Source organism: Littorina saxatilis, linkage group LG9, assembly GCF_037325665.1.
Source record: "Littorina saxatilis isolate snail1 linkage group LG9, US_GU_Lsax_2.0, whole genome shotgun sequence".
Classification (NCBI taxonomy): Eukaryota; Metazoa; Mollusca; class Gastropoda; order Littorinimorpha; family Littorinidae; genus Littorina; species Littorina saxatilis.
In genome coordinates, this window is record NC_090253.1 from 6,128,560 (window position 1) to 6,146,454 (window position 17,895).

A 17,895-nucleotide genomic window follows, 5' to 3' on the forward strand; every position below is an offset into this window, starting at 1 on the left:
TCATCACTAGCGAGGGGTGTGTCGGACACATATTACAGGGGCTCATCACTAGCGAGGGGTGTGTCGGACACATATTGCAGGGGATCATCACTAGCGAGGGGTGTGTCGGACACATATTGCAGGGGCTCATCACTAGCGAGGGGTGTGTCGGACACATATTGCAGAGGCTCATCACTAGCGAGGGGTGTGTCGGACACACATTACAGGGGCTCATCACTAGCGAGGGGTGTGTCGGAAACACGTGGACAGGAGCACGTGCAACTTTATTTTTACTTTCACAACCCATACAAACCCAACGGTGTTATTTCCGAAAATCGTCTATTGAAAACAAGTTTCAAACCACAAGGCCAAAACTTCGCTTTGAGTACAAATGGACAAAAGGAATTCTTCACGCGATGGGAGTGAAGGTGAGGATGTTGCCCCCTCTACAGGCCACCCACAGGCGACCCTTAGAGTCCGTGTTGAGAGCTGTGGGCTGCACCAAGAGGGGACAGCCCGGGGCCAGGTAGCGGTCAAACTTGAGTTCATCGCCCTTTACGTGCAGCACGTGGACACTGTCCGTGCCTTGGTCAGCCACCAGCAGGACCTCCCTGCCCCCCAGCCTGTAGCAACACACGTCGGAAGGCTGACAGGCGGCGGTGGGAGGAGTGTAGGTGGACACGGGAGTGTGCTGGTCACGGCGATACAGGAGGACTTTACGCTGACCGCCAGGTGACTGAGCCTCCTCCACCACAACAAACAGCTGCTCGCTGCTGTCCACGTCGAACGCACGGTGAGTTCCCACCTCGATGCTGAAGAGTAGTGTGTGTTCTATTTTGAATGGGTCTTCTGATGTTACTTTGACTGATTTGATATAAGCGTCTTTGGCCAAAATGTTGGTTAGTTCAAAGGTTGTGCTTTTCTGGGACTTGTCGAACGTTTGCACCAAACTTCCTGTTTCCGTTATCGTGCACATACTCTTTGATCCACCTAGACATTTATAGGTCTGTTTTCCAAAGCAATTTTTCTGTGTCCCTAAACTGGCTCCTTTTATGTCAAATCTTTCGCACGGTGCATCTTCTTTTGCCTTACGTTGTGCAAACGACACCCACACAGTGTCGTCATCCTTGGGACACAGACTGAACACTTCAGTGTCATCCCCGTCTCCACAAGAAAACAACTTTTTCACCGTAACCTCGGGAACTACTGTTTCCATCTGTACTTTCTGGACACTGCCGAAGAACTGTGTAATAGATTGTTCGATAACATCTTCCGTCATTTCCCGGTTCAGCACCGGTCGCCTGACGTATTTTCTCTTGTCTGACGTCAGGTTCTTCACAGCCTGGGGACTGCCCCGCCCCTCTCTCATCTCCTTGGCAACAGTGAGCAGTTTACAGCTGGTGCCGCTGTCGATGGCTTGCTGTGTCTGTTGTTGCAGTAGACTCAGTTCATCCAGGTTGTTCTGCTTGATGTCCAGCTCCTTGCTGACTTGACTCTCAATCTCTCCACTGACCGTGTCGAGGGAAGCCAGTGAGACATCGCGGACCTTGTTGGCCAAGGCAACCAGCGTGGCGTGCTTACGCTTGATGGCTGCCTGTAGTGCTGCCTTCTTGTCCTGCACATCTTTCAACTCTTTGCTCTCTGCCGAGACTTCGTCAGTCATGTAGGACACCGCTTCCTGCAGGCGGGCCGCGTCTTTCTTTAACTGTTCCTTGGCTTCAGTGGCAACCTCCGAGAGATCCTTAGTGTCGTGCTGCTTGTGTTTGGTCAGCACCCACTTCAGACACACCGCCTGCTTGCAGTCAGCACAGTAAAGGTCCAGGTTTTGATCAGGGTGAGTCATACACATAGTTTTGTTTCTTGCTCTTTCAAGATCTTCGGAGCGCAGATAGAAATTGCTCTGAAAGGCGGCCACGCCTCCTGCGGGAATGACGACATCAAGACGACACTGAGGACAGGAGAATGACGCAGTACCTTGTCGTGACGTCAGATCCTTCAGACACGTCAAGCAGAAGGTGTGGTGGCAGGGAAGTAACTTGGGGCAGGTGAACACTTCCAGGCAGAGAGAACAGATCAGAGACTCTTTTCTCTCCTCGCCAGCTAAGTGTGGCGGCGTACCTCCCGTTGCCATGGAAACAGGTAGAGTACCGGATAGAGAGTCCAGGGAGTTATGGCAACCTGAAATCACACACACAAGGTTTAGAAACCTACATTTATTTAGAGAGCAATTTGGAAACCAGGGCATTATCTTTCTAAGACTGTTGTTTACATTTTGGGATAACACGATTGTACTTTTTGTGTGTGTGTGTGTGTGTGTGTGTGTGTGTGTGTGTGTGTGTGTGTGTGTGTGTGTGTGTGTGTGTGTGTGTGTGTGTGTGTGTGGGTGTGTGTGTGTGTGTGTGTGTTTGTGTGTGTGTGACGCAAATATTCAAATCATGTTGTACATAGCATTCTGTTTTGCATGGACTCACATGGTTCATTGTTTTAATGGCAAGCGTTCCAAATACAAACACAGATGTACATACCCACTGAACATATACAATGACTAAAGTAGACCTTCACTTGACTTCCTTGCAAGTGGAAGTCATTTATTCTACTCGCAATGTTATTGACAGTAGTGCAATGTCAATATGTTAAAAGTCGTTCTTGTCAACACAACACACACGCGTGTCTGAACTTGCAATTTTCAGTGTTAACAAACGAAAGTAGCTGGTGAAGACATTTTGTTTTTATCTTAAACCGTTTTGGACGTCCATTGTACATGTGATTGTGTCTACGCAGAGTAAGGCCATGTGAGTGTTGTCATATAATGCACGTTAAAACTTTCTGAACTCTGGAAAGCAAATATGCAAACTGAGCGTTTAACATTCCTTCAACCTTTTTGGCTATGCGGGGTCGATTTAGGATTGTTTCCTTTCTTCGTTTACATGGTGGTCTCCGTGTTTGAAACGATGTACATTCAGGTATCTCACAGTAACATGAGTAAAGTTCTAAAAAGCTTATACCTGTCTAATAACTTGTAACTTCAAATCGTGTTAAACATCTTGATCACCTTTAAAAGACTAATCAAATTGTCCGGGAGGAGGGGGGGGGGGGGTCCCCAGGTTTAATCTTTTAGTCCGTCTAAATCCAGTTCTTCTTCAGAAAAAAACAAAACGGGAAAAATCATTTATAACATCAAGGTTGTTTTTGTGTTTTTTCTTTTGTTTTGCCAAACACATCATTGTGAGGCTTTTAATGAAAAGCCTGCATCCGTCCACTCACAATATATTTTCTTTCATCCTTCAACATTTACCACTCAAAAAAGTCCATAGAATTAGGATCCATGAAACAAATGAAAGGCATCTACGGATGTATAGATACATAATTGACCACACTCATTTGGGCATATATAATATACCGAGAGGCATAAATTCCGCAAACTGAACTTTAAAAAATCACAAAAAATCTACTCAGTGGTGAATGTTTTCAATGTTTGAATATTTTATTTATTGGCCATTTTAGTGTTTATAAACCTTTGCTTTATTGATTTTGAATAAAACATCATGAAATGACAAATGTTCAAAAAAAGTGACTGAGTTCAAGCGCAATGATTTCGGAAAACGTTCAGTGTTCATCACGTTCAATGCTTTGGCCAGCTCTAAGCATCCCAATCGCTTGCTGTCTCTCTCCTTCATCAAGTCGTGGCATGATTGCGATATCTGATACAGCCAAACAGCCAGTTGCATTTTATAGGGCCATACACTATCGTTTTTACGTTATTGTCTCCCGTTCAGCCCATTGTCTTCATTAGCACAGTGAGCTGTGGCTGGATCAGCAATACTGCAAAGCGTACGCTGACAGCGTGAAACATTTGCTCCGACACTCAAGATGTCAACTACAAATTACAGGTTCAATCTGATTTTCGTTTGAGAGCAAAATCGTTCAATGCACTATTTGCAGAATTTATGCCTTTCAGTATATAACATCAAGTTCATATCGAAAACGGTACAAACACGCCGATAACATTTTGTATCTTATCTTGGCTGCCTTGGTGTTGTGTGTATGCAGTGTACGTTTACATTTGGTTCTTGGTTTTTAAAGTCGCTTCAACCTACTTGGCTATGCGGGACCGATCAAATATTGTTTCCTGTCTCAGTTTACATGGTGGTTTCCGTGTTTGAAACTATTAACAAATTAGGTCTATCACAGTAAAATGAAGTTTTTTGAACACTTGTTACTTAAAATGTTGACCTCCTCACAAAAATTTAACAATTCTTAACCGAAGCGAACGTCGTACGTCCCAGTTTTTGTTTGTTTTTGTTTTTCAGAAAAAGAGTGGTTGCGACGACTGATTAGTAGACTCGGCTAACGCAGTAGCACGTTATCAAGGCCACAAGCTCTCGCCATATTGGTACACACGTTTTTGTGGCCGCCTTTCAATTTAGGTTTTACTTATACACCAAGCTTTTTGTTCAAATGGAATCAGTTTAAACATATTAAAGTACGTTCTTGATTCTTACAACTGTAACATGCAAACATAAATTGTTAATATTTTTGCTAATGGAGTTTGTTGGAACGGAAAATATGACAGTGTTGTATAACACACCTGGATAGACTGTCATCTTCAATGCTCGGTCTCCCAAGGGTCCCATCTGAGTAATTCAGTTTGGCCACAAAGCACAGATACCCCTAAAGTATCCCTAATTTGTAAAAGTATTCACAGAGAGACATATGACCCTTAAGTTACCTTCAGACTGACTCAAGTAGACTTTTCCCCTCGAGTTGAAATCACTGACTGCGTAATAGAAGCCACGCCGAGGAATGTCAGCCCGTATTTGTTCAAGCTAGAACCAGCTAAGGCCCTAGCGTGTACATAAACAACACATTGAGTGCATGAGTGTTTCTTCCTGAGAAATTCAGTGTCGACCTGTCCGAGTATATTACACCGCTTTACAAAGATACGACATTCAATACTGACATCACACCTGTTTCACAGACGTGGAAAATGGCACAGTACATTGAGTTGGTTGCACAGCGTGTTTAAATGACTTTCAATTAGCATATTCGGCACAGAAACAATTAGCGATATGACAGACATCTTCGCTACGGTTATTTGTTGCTAGTCATGCGCCTGTTGACTGTCGTGTCGATCTACTCATAGTTACAAACTGGCGTGTTACACTGCAAGCTGAGAGCAAACTTTACACGCATAGAAGACGAAATGACACGATTAAAGCACAGTGCAGAGCGAAATAGGTCACACGTCAGTCAGCTGTGGCATTATCAAGTTAACACTCAAGCGCGTCTCAATCGGGTCGAGGGGATCTTGAAAAGATAGAAGCTCGTTGGTTTAAACAGTATTTTATTCAGATACAAGTTTACATAGCAATGGAATGTATGATTTAATAACGGAGCAAAACAAGTTAAACTGATGAATGTGCTCTTAGAGGCAAAATAATAAATTGGCTGACGATATTGTAAATTCTTATTTCAGACCAATCAAAACAACAATAATAAGAATAACGAAAACAAAACTAGTACTTCAACAACAACAACAGTGGAAACAAGTGTTAATTTGTTGGTTGAAAAATAAGGACATGATTCAGAGAGCAGTAGGTGGAGAAATGTTATTAAGTGATACGTATTGATGGAACAGCAGTGATATAATGTATTGCGGCCAAACGCTGTTTATTAGCGATTGGATTAAAGCAGGCGTTTGTCGAGTAAAGGATGTATCTGTTAATAATGAGTTTTTGCCAATTAATGTTATGCAGCAGAAGGTTGGATTCTTTGAATATAGGGTCATTTGTACAGCAGTTAAAGCAGCTGCACTACGTACGCTCTGCAAATGGAAATGTATGTGGATTAAACGGTTTAAAGAATCTGAGTAAGCCTTGTCAATTTCGCAAAATTATTATAAAGAAAAAGTATGAGGAGCCGGTTATAGTTACATTTTGGGAAAATAAATTTGATTTCAGGCCGGGAAAAGAGCAGTGGTTAATGGTAAACAAAGTAACCACTGAAACAAGATTATGAATGTTACAATGGAAAATATTGCACAATATTTACCCCACAAATATTTTATTGTATAAAATAGGTATTTCCTCGAGTAATTGTTGTACTTATTGTGAGAACGAAATTGATTATATTAAAAAAAAAAATTGTCCGAAAATTATGTCCATTTGGAAATGCGTTGAGGATAAAGTGAATTGTAAATATAATATGATTATTAAAATTACCGTAAAGGAAGTTTTTTTGGGCGTGTTTGAAAATTTACAAAGTTCCAAGGCAATAATAAGTTATGTGAATTATTTGATTGTGATAGCCAAAATGTGTGTTGGTATTTATAGATATGGTTCCCCTCTGGATATTGTATGCATTTTTGAGAGGGAATTGTTACATAGAAAAGTTGTTTAAAATACATTTAGAAATAGTATTGTTAATGATATAGGTATATTTAAAGTAGAAACATTAATATAAAAAGCAGGTAAAAAAAAATCAATGAAGAAGGATGCTCCCCGCCAAAAAGAAAAAAAGAAAAAAAAAGGGTTAAAGCAGCCTGCATGCAACTGAGATAAAAAAAAATAAAAATAAAAATAAAAAAATAAAAACGTAATTTGCAAGTCGAATTCACATCTCAAAAGACTGCACATGGCCCCACAATGAATGCCAAGAATTAAAAAAAAGTATATAAATAATATCAAATACTGTGATTTTGCTTGCTGGCATTGTGGAAGGAGCAAAGCCAAGAAGCGAAGCGAAGTGTTTATCTGTGCATCATCATTATGTGTCTGTTGTGTATCTTGTTCATGCACGTAAACAATTGAAAGATTGAGGTTCAAGTACATGTTACGTATTGTCAATTAAACTTGGCCAAAACTTGCAACAACAACAACAACAAAAAACCACAAACAGCACAGAAGCACGAAAAATAAAGTATGAAATATATACAGAGAGAAGAAGAGAAAGAGACCGAGAGAGACTGAGAGAGAGAGAAAGAGAGAGAGAGTGCACCCACTACAGATCAATTGCATTTCTAACATCAAATAGCATTAATCATTCAATAACCCTTACACACACACACACACACACACACACACACACACACACACACACACTGACACACACACACACACAAACACGTAAAATCACAATCACAGTAACATAAATATGAGTTATACTTCAAGCCGTTTATTCAGAAAAAAAATCCCTGCGTTACGCTACATTCAGACCGTATCAGAGACTATAGAGTATACAGAGACGCTTCATCCTTCTTTGCGCTGCGGTGCGAAAGTGAGACCGGCCAGGAAGTTCGCGTAGAGCGGCTGCTGTCGGCTGTGTTTATATCACGTTTATTCTAGGCGTCCCCGAGGACGCCTAGTAATTGGGATCAAGTAAGCGTTGCCTGTGGACAGGATAACTCTGCGATTGCCTATGGGACACTGCCACATTTACGTCTTGAGTTACTGCCCTTACTACTATCAAACCGAAACTTCGTCGATAGAGACATCACCGCGTGCATAGTACCCGCGTCGGACACGGAGCCGTCTTGGAGCCTCTACTTTTTTTTTCTTTTTTTTTTAGACATCGCCTGCAAAAACTCCAGATACATTATTGTGTGATTCTAGGCGTCCCCGAATTGTTGTTGTTGTTGCCATAGTTTACGTTTAGAGCTACTGCCCATACGCCGAGGCCATGCAAAGAATTCTTTTAAGGCCAGGGGCTACACTCGTCTGAAGTCAAAAATCGTGTTGTGTGTTCAAGTGGTCAGTTTTGAGATTTTGACATATTTATACCAAATAATCCTTTCTAATTCAGGTTCAACCGATGTTTTTCACATAAAACACTTATTTTATGCAAAATAAAGGTGTTTCAAAACCAACTGTGTCAAGAATTTATTTTCATTGTGTGTTGAAATGCCAAAAATGCATTTGTTTGACTGTTAGTTACGCCAAATTCTCCCAACCCCGTTCCGACATGACACATAGCGTTGGATTCAGCATTCTCTGCCCTTTCCCGCTGTCATTCTCTCTGTGAATGAACTGGCCAGTTTTGATTCGTGTAGAGCGTTTGCAGTGCTATCCGAAAGCACGCTAACCGTCTTCCATATAAGGAGGAACGCGTCACACGAGAGCTTGTGATTGGCCTAGATCGGGCGCGCGTGTGTGTGTGTTAGTGTGTGTGTGTGTGTGTGTGTGCGATGGTGTGTGTGAGTGTTTGTGCGTGTGTACGTGCGTGTGTGTGTGTGTGTGTGTGTGTGTGCGTGCGTGTCATGGATGTATGTACGTCCGTCTCTCCGGCTCTTTCTCTCTCTCTCTCTCTCTCTCTCTCTCTCTCTCTCTCTCTCTCTCTCTCTCTCTCTCTCTCTCTCTCTCTCGTTGTTAATATTGTTGAACGCGCACTTGGTCGCGCGCATGTGTGTGTGTGTGTGTGTGTGTGTGTGTGTTAGTGAGTGTGTGTGTGTATGTGCGATGGTGTGTGTGAGTGTTTGTGCGATTTTGTTTGAGATTCATGACAGAACAAGCTTGGTTCATTCAAACCAGGTCATTCCAGTATGCCAACAGATTTTTGTACTCCAAATCCAGTCAGTACTGCTAGTACTATTAGTGACACTGACAGAGATCAAAAAGAAAAAACAAATCAGCGCAAATGTACCACTTCATCTAAGACTCCTTTGAACATGAAAGGGAAATGTGCCACTGACAGTGACAATGTTGGGATTGAATTGAACCCACAACAGCCTAATTCTTTGTCAGACATTTTTGTTGAACAGGAAAGTATGTCTGTGTTTAACAATGGGCGGAACATGGAAGAAGCTTTCCTACATGCAAATAGTACTTACACTGAATTGAACATACAGGATGTTTGTGAACTTGAACAAAGTTATTTTCCTGGCTTGAGTATAGAGGACATTTCGGAACATATTTCACTTGAACACGCTTATTTCCCTGAGTCACGCACCAGTCATTCATGTGGAAATGTTTCTATGATACACACAGCAACAGCTGAAAATGAAATTGATGCTGATGACAACTGTCATGCTCGTGCTGATGATGACATCAACCTTGGACTTGAACCTGAACACAATTTTTGTTTTTCGCAAAGAGCACATGCTATTGAGGCAACTGTAAATGTTTCATCAAGACTGCCTGTCCATGATTTCATCAATGTTGAACACTCTATTTCACAGAAAGACAGACGAAAGCGACGCCGTGTTTCCAAAACTAAAACTACAAATGTTTCTCTTGACAGTGCCAACTCGCATGTCCATGATTTCATCAATGTTGAACACTCGTATTTTTCACAGAAATGGATGGCGCAGACTAACATGAACATGTGCTAGAAAAATAATGTAAAATGTTTAAATGTAATCTAATGTCAGTTGTGGGCAAACACTTAACCAAAGTTAAAACGTGACCTCAAAAATGGGGTAATATATATGCAAAAACTTAAAAAATATATCAATATGTGATGTCATGTTAAAGCTGTCTGCAAGCAGATTTCTACACCTTCTCGTGTCATGGCCTATCCGATTCCTTATATCTCAAAGTGTCTTCCACTTAATTTTCAGCCCCCTAGAGCAAGTCATTTGGCTGCAATCAAAGGAAACAACAAAAGCAACGAAAAAGTTTTTATTTTACTGCGTTTTAGTGAAACATGCAGCCAATAAACACATATTCACTTGCAAAATTATACAACAAACTGTATCAATACATGTTTGTCACATTGCGTTGCAAAAAATTTATCTACGATACCAAACCTAGAAAATAAACTGTACTTACAATGTATGCGCGTCTATCTAACCACACCTGGGATAACTGCAGTGAGTCGTCAAAAATAGTGTTTTTTCTGTGCGTTTTTTGCAAATAATGCAATAACAGCACACACAGACACACATTTGCTTGCAGAATTAAACAACAAATTTCACTGATACATGTTAGTCATTTTGCATCCAAAAAGAATGATCTACGACTCCAAACTTTGAAATATAAACTGCACTTATATTAAAATATTCTGTCAACACGTACTTCAGTTTAAGGCCTAAGTACTTAAGCATTTAGGGTCGAATCTACTTCCGCTATATTCGAAAGGGTGTGCTTGCCAGCTTCAAAAAATTGAAAATATTATTCATGACGTTGCATTAAAAAAAAAAGAAAGCTTTCAGATCTTAGAATGTCACTTCATGTTCAGACAAAAACTTCAAATTGTTAAAACATGTCATTTTGGGGGGGTAAAAACTTAAAAAATACTGAAATTTCATGTTGCAAATGCCTTAGTGGGCAAACACTAAAAAATGTTAAGGTGTGACTTTATTTAGGCACATTTCAACTCGCTTCTCATCAAGGATAGCAAAAATGTGATTGAAACATTTTCTTATTTGTATATTACACTATTTTTTTCGATCAAATTAATTATTACAAACATTGTCTAAATGACAAACTATGAAAATCATGCATTTAAAAAAAAAACAAAGCTTTTAGAGCTTTCTGATGTCGCTGTAACACTTAAAGCTGCCAGCAAGCAGATTTCTACACCTTCTCGTATGATGGCCTATCCAATTCCTTATATCTCAAAGTGTCTTCCACTTTATTTTCAGCCCCGTAGAGCAAGTCGTTTGGCTGCAATCAAAGCAAACAATAAAAGCAACGAAAAAGTGTTTATTTTACAACGTTTTTGTCAAACATGCAGCCAATAAACAAATATTCACTTGCAAAATTATACAACAAACTGTATCAATACCTGTTTTTCACATTGCATTCGAAAAAATTTATCTACGATACCAAACCTAGAAAATAAACTGTACTTACATGTATGAGCGTCTATCTAACCGCACGTGGAATAACTCTGCAGCAGAGCGTATATTGCACGCTCTGCTCCGCAGTGAGTCGTCGAAAATAGTGGGTTTTTTCTGTGCGTTTTTTGTAAATAATGCAATAACAGCACACACATTTGCTTGCAGAATTAAACAACAAATTTCACTGATACATGCTAGTCACATTGCATCCAAAAAGAATGATCTACGACTCCAAACTTTGAAAATAAACTGCACTTATATTAAAATATTCTATCAACCCCTACTTAAGTTTAAGGCCTAAGTACTTAAGCATTTAGGGTCGAAACTACTTCCGCTATATTCGAAAGGGTGTGCTTGCCAGCTTCTTTAACAAAAATATTCATTTTGTCAAAGTAACATGGACGCCTGTTCATTTTGAATGAACATTTTTCTTGTATTAACATACAGTCTGTTCTGTCCGGCTGACAGTGCTGCAAAAAGTAACTGAACAAAAAAATATGTTTGTTTGTGAACATCCTTTTTAAATGACCATAAAAACACCGCAGAAAATGGTGTAGATTAAAATTAAATCAAATTTACTTAGGCGGCAATACCCGCTGCATCGCTGTAGTTATGCAAACATGATTCAAGTCAGTGTCTTTTCACGAACTAACCGTCGTTATTGTTGTGTGTTTTAGTCAAATACAAATACATACTGTATACATGGTCACTTAAGCCTGAGAAAATATGTCAGGAATAAATCGTTAACGAAATAGTTCCCGGTCAAATCGGTAACTAAGGCATTTAGTCAACTTGGCGTCGTCCCAGCACCTCTAAAGTGAAATGGGTAGTCAATTGCACGGTGCTAAGAAATTATCATGTAAGAAAAACTGTAAAATACAGCAACTTAAACAACATTATTGTGACCTAGCTGACTTTAATTAAAGAATCTTGATCGATCGATGATTGTCTTATTTCTTATCGGTTGCTTCTTTCTTGTTCAGAAAGCTCTCTCTCTCTCTCTCTCTCTCTCTCTCTCTCTCTCTCTCTCTCTCTCTCTCTCTCTCTCTCTCTCTCTCTCTCTCTCTCTCTCTTTTTTTTTTCCTAGTCATAGTTATAGTAAAATAGTTTAGTCCCTCTTTAGGGCGAGGGCCAGATGCAAAAAAGCATATCTATGCTTATTCTTGTCACCCTCGAAAAATAAAGATTTGTCATTGTCATTGTCATTGTCATTGTCATTGTCATTGTCTCTCTCTCTCTCTCTCTCTCTCTCTCTCTCTCACTCTCTCTCTCTCTCCCTCTCTCTCTCTCTCTCTCTCTCTCTCTCTCTCTCTCTCTCTGAGTCAGTTACACACACACACACACACACACACACACACACACACACACACACTCACGCGCACACACACACACACACACACACACACACACACACACACACACACACACATGAATTGAGATGAATTAACGAGGTACGGACCGACTGGATGACACTTTGAACAGCATCGTCACAAGTATTCTAGTTTGAGAAGTTTTCGACTTTTGCGCTTGGACGAAGAATAGAATCAATTGTTCAGTTGTCCTTCAAAACAAAATTAAGCCTGATGTTAATTAAACAACTGCGCAATCACATTGTTGAGCTTGTGTACAGTGTGTGTTTTCTCTGTTCTGGTAGAATACACGCAGTTCGACGCTACACTTATTACTGATTTTCCGACATTTAACTAGAGAAAAAAACCAAAAAAACAATCCTCACTTGCTCTCTTCCTCAGGAAATTTGAACATCCTGAAGCCTTTGGCATGTGAGTTTGAGCAATTGATGGCCAAAGACCATGCCCCGCTGTGTTTTCTTTTTGGTGCGGCCATGGTTGTGCTGCACGATATCGCTACTGCTGTGGAAAGGGAAAGTAGGTTTTTACATGTTTCCGTGTGGTGGCGCCACGGGGCTTCCTGTTTCAGTCTCTGACCGTATTACCAGAGTATACAGAGAGCGAGTTTTCGCGAGGAACAGGGTTGAGCTACGGTAGGGTCACTGCGCATGTCTGGTTTTTTTTTCTCGCGGAAACGCTGTTGGGTTGTGTCCAGTCGCGTCCCTTGCAACAAGATGGCGACAAGCGCGTTACGGATTTACTGTTGTGGAGAGTTGATGGACGACGATGATGAACAAGCAGTACTGTTTTATTGTTGATGTGAATGTAATGCCAAAACATCGAACTATCGATTCGAACGTCAATGAAGAAGTGAGCGTGAAAATCGAGCGCAAAACAGCCGGGTAAAAGTTCAGGGCGCTAAAGTACATTTGAGCCGAAATCGCACCCAAACTCCTGTTGACCTCATTTCTTCCCAAAATAAACATCACTGCTAAAATAAAATGCATTAAAACCAAGACAGTATCCAACCCAGTATCCTTAATTTTTGAAAGGCTAAGTGATTTACAACAAATGTCTTCTCACAATCCGTAACTTTGTCAAAAAATATTTGCAGAAGTTTCTCACCTCGCCTTGGCAGCCATCTTGGAACTGGAGAGACCCTACGCAGGAAGCAAGGTTGAAAGTTGGTTAACCGGTGACGTCACTCCAGTCGTACCGGACCGAGTTTTTGCGACCTCCGGTTCGACTCGAGTCACCTTAGTTGACGCTAAAACTCGCTCAGAGACGCTTCATCCTTCTTTGCGCTGCGGTGCGAAAGTGAGGCCGGCCGCCAGCGCGCGGGAAAAGATATGGAAAGCCGTTTGGCTCATAACTATTACAGCTGTAATTTAAAATAAATACACCTGTATTTATTATAAAATACAGGTGTAATTAATGATAAATACACCTGTATTTAAAAATAAATACACCTGTATTTAAAAATAAATACACCTGTATTTAATAATAAATACACCTGTATTTAAAAATAAATACACCTGTATTTAAAAATAAATACACCTGTATCTAAAAATAATTACAGGTGTATTTATTTTTAAATACAGCTGTATTTACTATTAAATACAGGTGTAATTATTTTTAAATACAGCTGTATTTATTTTTAAATGCAGCTGTATTTAAAAATAATTACACCTGTATTTAATAATAAATACAGCTGTATATATTTTTAAATACAGGTGTAATTATTTTTAAATACAGCTGTATTTATGATTAAATACAGCTGTATTTATCATTAAATACAGCTGTATTTATTTTAAATTACAGCTGTAATAGTTATGAGCCAAACGGCTTTCCATAAAAAGAGCCACTCCCTGCCGCACAAGGAAGTTCGCGTATAGCGGCTGCTGTCGGCTGTGTTTATATCACGTCTGTATTAACATACTGTCTGTTCTGTCCGGCTGACAGTGCTGCAAAAAGTAACTGAACGAAAAAATATGTTTGGCTTGTGAACATCCTTTTTTAAATGACCATAAAAACACCGCAGAAAATGGTGTAGATTAAAATTAAATCAAATTTACTTAGGCGGCAATACCCGCTGCATCGCTGTAGTTATGCAAACATGATTCAAGTCAGTGTCTTTTCACGAACTAACCGTCGTTATTTTTGTGTGTTTTAGTCAAATACAAATACATACTGTATACATGGTCAGTTAAGCTTGAGAAAATATGTCAGGAATAAATCGTTAACGAAATAGTTCCCGTTCAAATCGGTAACTAAGGCATTTAGTCAACTTGGCGTCGTCCCAGCACATCTAAACTGAAATGGGTGATCAATTGCACGGAGCTAAGAAATAATCATGTAAGGAAAACTGTAAAATACAGCAACTTAAACAACATTATTGTGACAAAGCTGACTTTAATTAAAGCATCTTGATCGATCGATGATTGTCTTATTTTTCATCGGTTGCTTCTTTCTTGTTCAGAAGTTCAGAAAGCTCTCTTTCTCTCTCTCTCTCTCCCCCCCCCCCTCTCTCTCTCTCTCTCTCTCTCTCTCTCTCTCTCTCTCTGAGTTCTCTCTCTCTCTTTCTCTTTCTCTCTCTCTCTCTTTCTCTCTCTCTCTCTCTCTCTCTCTCTCTCTGAATCACTGTTACACCCACACACACACACACACACACACACACACACACACACACACACACACACACACACACACACACACACACATGAATTGAGATGAATTAACGAGGTACGGACCGACTGGATGACACTTGAACAGCATCGTCACAAGTATTCTAGTTTGAGAAGTTTTCTACTTTTGCGCTTGGACGAAGAAGAGAATCAATTGTTCAGTTGTCCTTCAAAACAAAATTAAGCCTGATGTTGAACTGCACAATCAGATTGTTGAGCTTGTGTACAGTGTGTGTTTTCTCTGTTCTGGTAGAATACACGCAGTTCGACGCTACACTGACTTTTTACTGATTTTCCGACATTTCAGTAACGAGAGAAAAAAACAAAAAAAACAAACCTCACCTGCTCGCTTCCTTAGGAAATTTGAACATCCTGAAGCCTTTGGCATGTGAGTTTAAGCAATTGATGGCCAAAGACCATGCCCCGCTGTGTTTTCTTTTTGGCGCGGCCATGGTTGACAGGTTGTGCTGCACGATATCGCTACTGCTGTGGAAAGCGAAAGTAGGTTTTTACATGTTTCCGCGTGGTGGCGCCACAGGGCTTCCTGTTTCAATTTTCAGCGCCAAATGAAGCGTCTCTGTGTACTCTACAGTCTCTGGTATTACCACGTACAAATCGATGTGAACTCGATTAACCTGGCTTGTCGTCACGCTCATAAGATAATTGCCAGTCATGTTTTAGAGTTTTGAGAAAAATGCAAAAAACTATTTTGGTTCCGGAACAATCTGCCGATCTCATTTTAGTTATAAGTTTCAAACTGCATATCTCGAGCGGTTGACAGAGGTATACGCGTGAGATAAAGAGCTGATAGCAACATATTCAATTAGCACAACTGCATAACAACCCTGAAAAATCTATTGCATACCTTTATATTCTCCAAACAAAGCTTTATGTATGAAAACGGAGACAATTTCTAACTCAGAAACGAGAACGGCAGTTTTTCTTACGTAACCGTGGCAATGGTTTCCGATGGTCTGAGAGTTTATACTCTCTGACACATGACATGTACCCTTCTAGTAGCTTCCACTGTAGTCTCACTGCAGAAATGCCTTGGTATTGTTCTTATGAGCGTGACGTTATTCTCTTATTTTATCTGTAAATAGCATTTCACACGCCAAAAACATCTTTTTCATTACGGAGCTAAAAAAATAAAAACTTAAAACATATTTCTTGTGTAAATCAAGCTCCCAGCTATACCCAAGGGGCGGAAGTTAATTGACACCTGTTGCTTTCTCTATTCAAACAGTTACATTGTCGAAGTTGATACTGGGATATTGAATCGGTAGTACATGCATTGTTTGCAAACGTACTATTGTTCTGTGAACTCGTAAGATTTAATACAAAAGGTCGGTTCGACAACAAACCTTTTCACATCTAGAAAGTAGAGCTCAAATAAGCCCAACTGAGAAGCGACCATCAACCGCAAATTTGTACAGATTTTGTCAGTGAAACCGGCTGATCCGTCTTTTAAAACACGCTTTTATCGTGAAAACACGTCTTTTCTTGTAAGCCTTATGACATCATTAAATCCGTTGGTTCTCACATTTGCTCATATTAGATTTGAATACAAAACAATGAATACAATTTTGATACAATACAATAAATAACATTTGAAAACAATACACGTATTCCAGTTTTAATACAACATGAATATTGTATGTACGCACTTTTGAATGAATGTCTGAAAAGTAATACAAGGCGTGTTGGATAAATAAAACGTACGCTGATGTGTAATTTCTCAATTCTTGGCAAGTTTATTTTATTTTTCCCTTTCTCTTGCCTAGAAATTCGAGTTGTTGAATTGTTTTCTTCAAATTCTGTTCTTGATATTTGTTGCACAATCAGTGTTCTTCATGTATTAAAGACATTTGGCAGAAGAAGGCACGAGGCCGTTTTATGGCGGCCTGGCATGGACTTCTATCACAGGGCTGTGCAGTTGCAGTTTTTGTTTTCGTTAACATTCCGGAGACCGTAAGCAGGCTTTTGTTATCACAGTTTTATACGGAAAAGCTTGCTGATTTTTTGTTCGCTTAATCTGTGTTTGCCTCCCTTTAGTTCCTGGTCCATATCAACCACACGCTGATGAAAGTTGAATTGAATCGATATAACTATATCAATATTGAACGTAAACCATGCCTCTCCCTCATTAGTTGTTTATGTTGAAGAGAGTGTTTTAGAGAACATGTATCATCATTAACTATATAAATTTCGCAAACCCTTAATGTTTTCACAATTCTTGTTCGTCATTTCCTTCCTGTAATTATTCTTGTTGTTTCTGTTTAAGTTTGTTGTTGTTAAAAAAAGAAAACCAACAGAAACAATGAGAAGAAACACAAAAAGGATTCGACGAACACGAAGAAGAAAAGACAGACAGAAAGATAACAGAGAAACAAGACAGACAGAAAGATAACAGAGAAACAAGACAGACAGAAAGATAACAGAGAAACTTCTTCTTCTTCTTCTTCTGCGTTCGTGGGCTGAAACTCCCACGTACACTCGTGTTTTTTGCACGAGTGGAATTTTACGTGTATGACCGTTTTTTACCCCGCCATTTAGGCAGCCATACGCCGTTTTCGGAGGAAGCATGCTGGGTATTTTCGTGTTTCTATAACCCACCGAACTCTGACATGGATTACAGGATCTTTTTCGTGCGCACTTGGTCTTGTGCTTGCGTGTACACACGGGGGGTGTTTGGACACCGAGGAGAGTCTGCACACAAAGTTGACTCTGAGAAATAAATCTCTCGCCGAACGTGGGGACGAACTCACGCTGACAGCGGCAAACTGGATACAAATCCAGCGCGCTACCGACTGAGCTACATCCCCGCCCTAACAGAGAAACAAGACAGACGAAGAAGAAAGGGTAAAAGAAGAAGACATCGATGAAGATTGCATGACAGAAAGGGAATTTAAATATTAAACAAGTCGCGTAAGGCGAAATAACAACATTTAGTCAAGTTGTCGAACTCACAAACCGAAACTGAACGCACTGTTTTTTTCACCAAGACCGCATACACGTAGTTTCGTCAGTCCACCGCTCGTGGCCAATAAAAGGCAGTGAAATCGACAAGCCAGAATAGTGCGGTAGTGGTCGCGCTGTGCTGCAT

At 40.1% G+C, this 17,895-nt stretch overlaps 1 protein-coding gene across 1 annotated transcript; it reads right to left on the reverse strand.

Annotated features, from left to right (window-relative positions):
* Positions 1-388: 388 nt before the first annotated feature.
* Positions 389-4,368, reverse strand: LOC138977022 (uncharacterized). Its single transcript, XM_070349912.1, has 2 exons — positions 4,332-4,368; positions 389-2,157 (listed from the first exon to the last, which is right to left on the reverse strand). The coding sequence occupies exons 1-2, from the start codon at positions 4,366-4,368 to the stop codon at positions 389-391; spliced, it is 1,806 nt and encodes a 601-aa protein (XP_070206013.1).
* Positions 4,369-17,895: the final 13,527 nt, after the last annotated feature.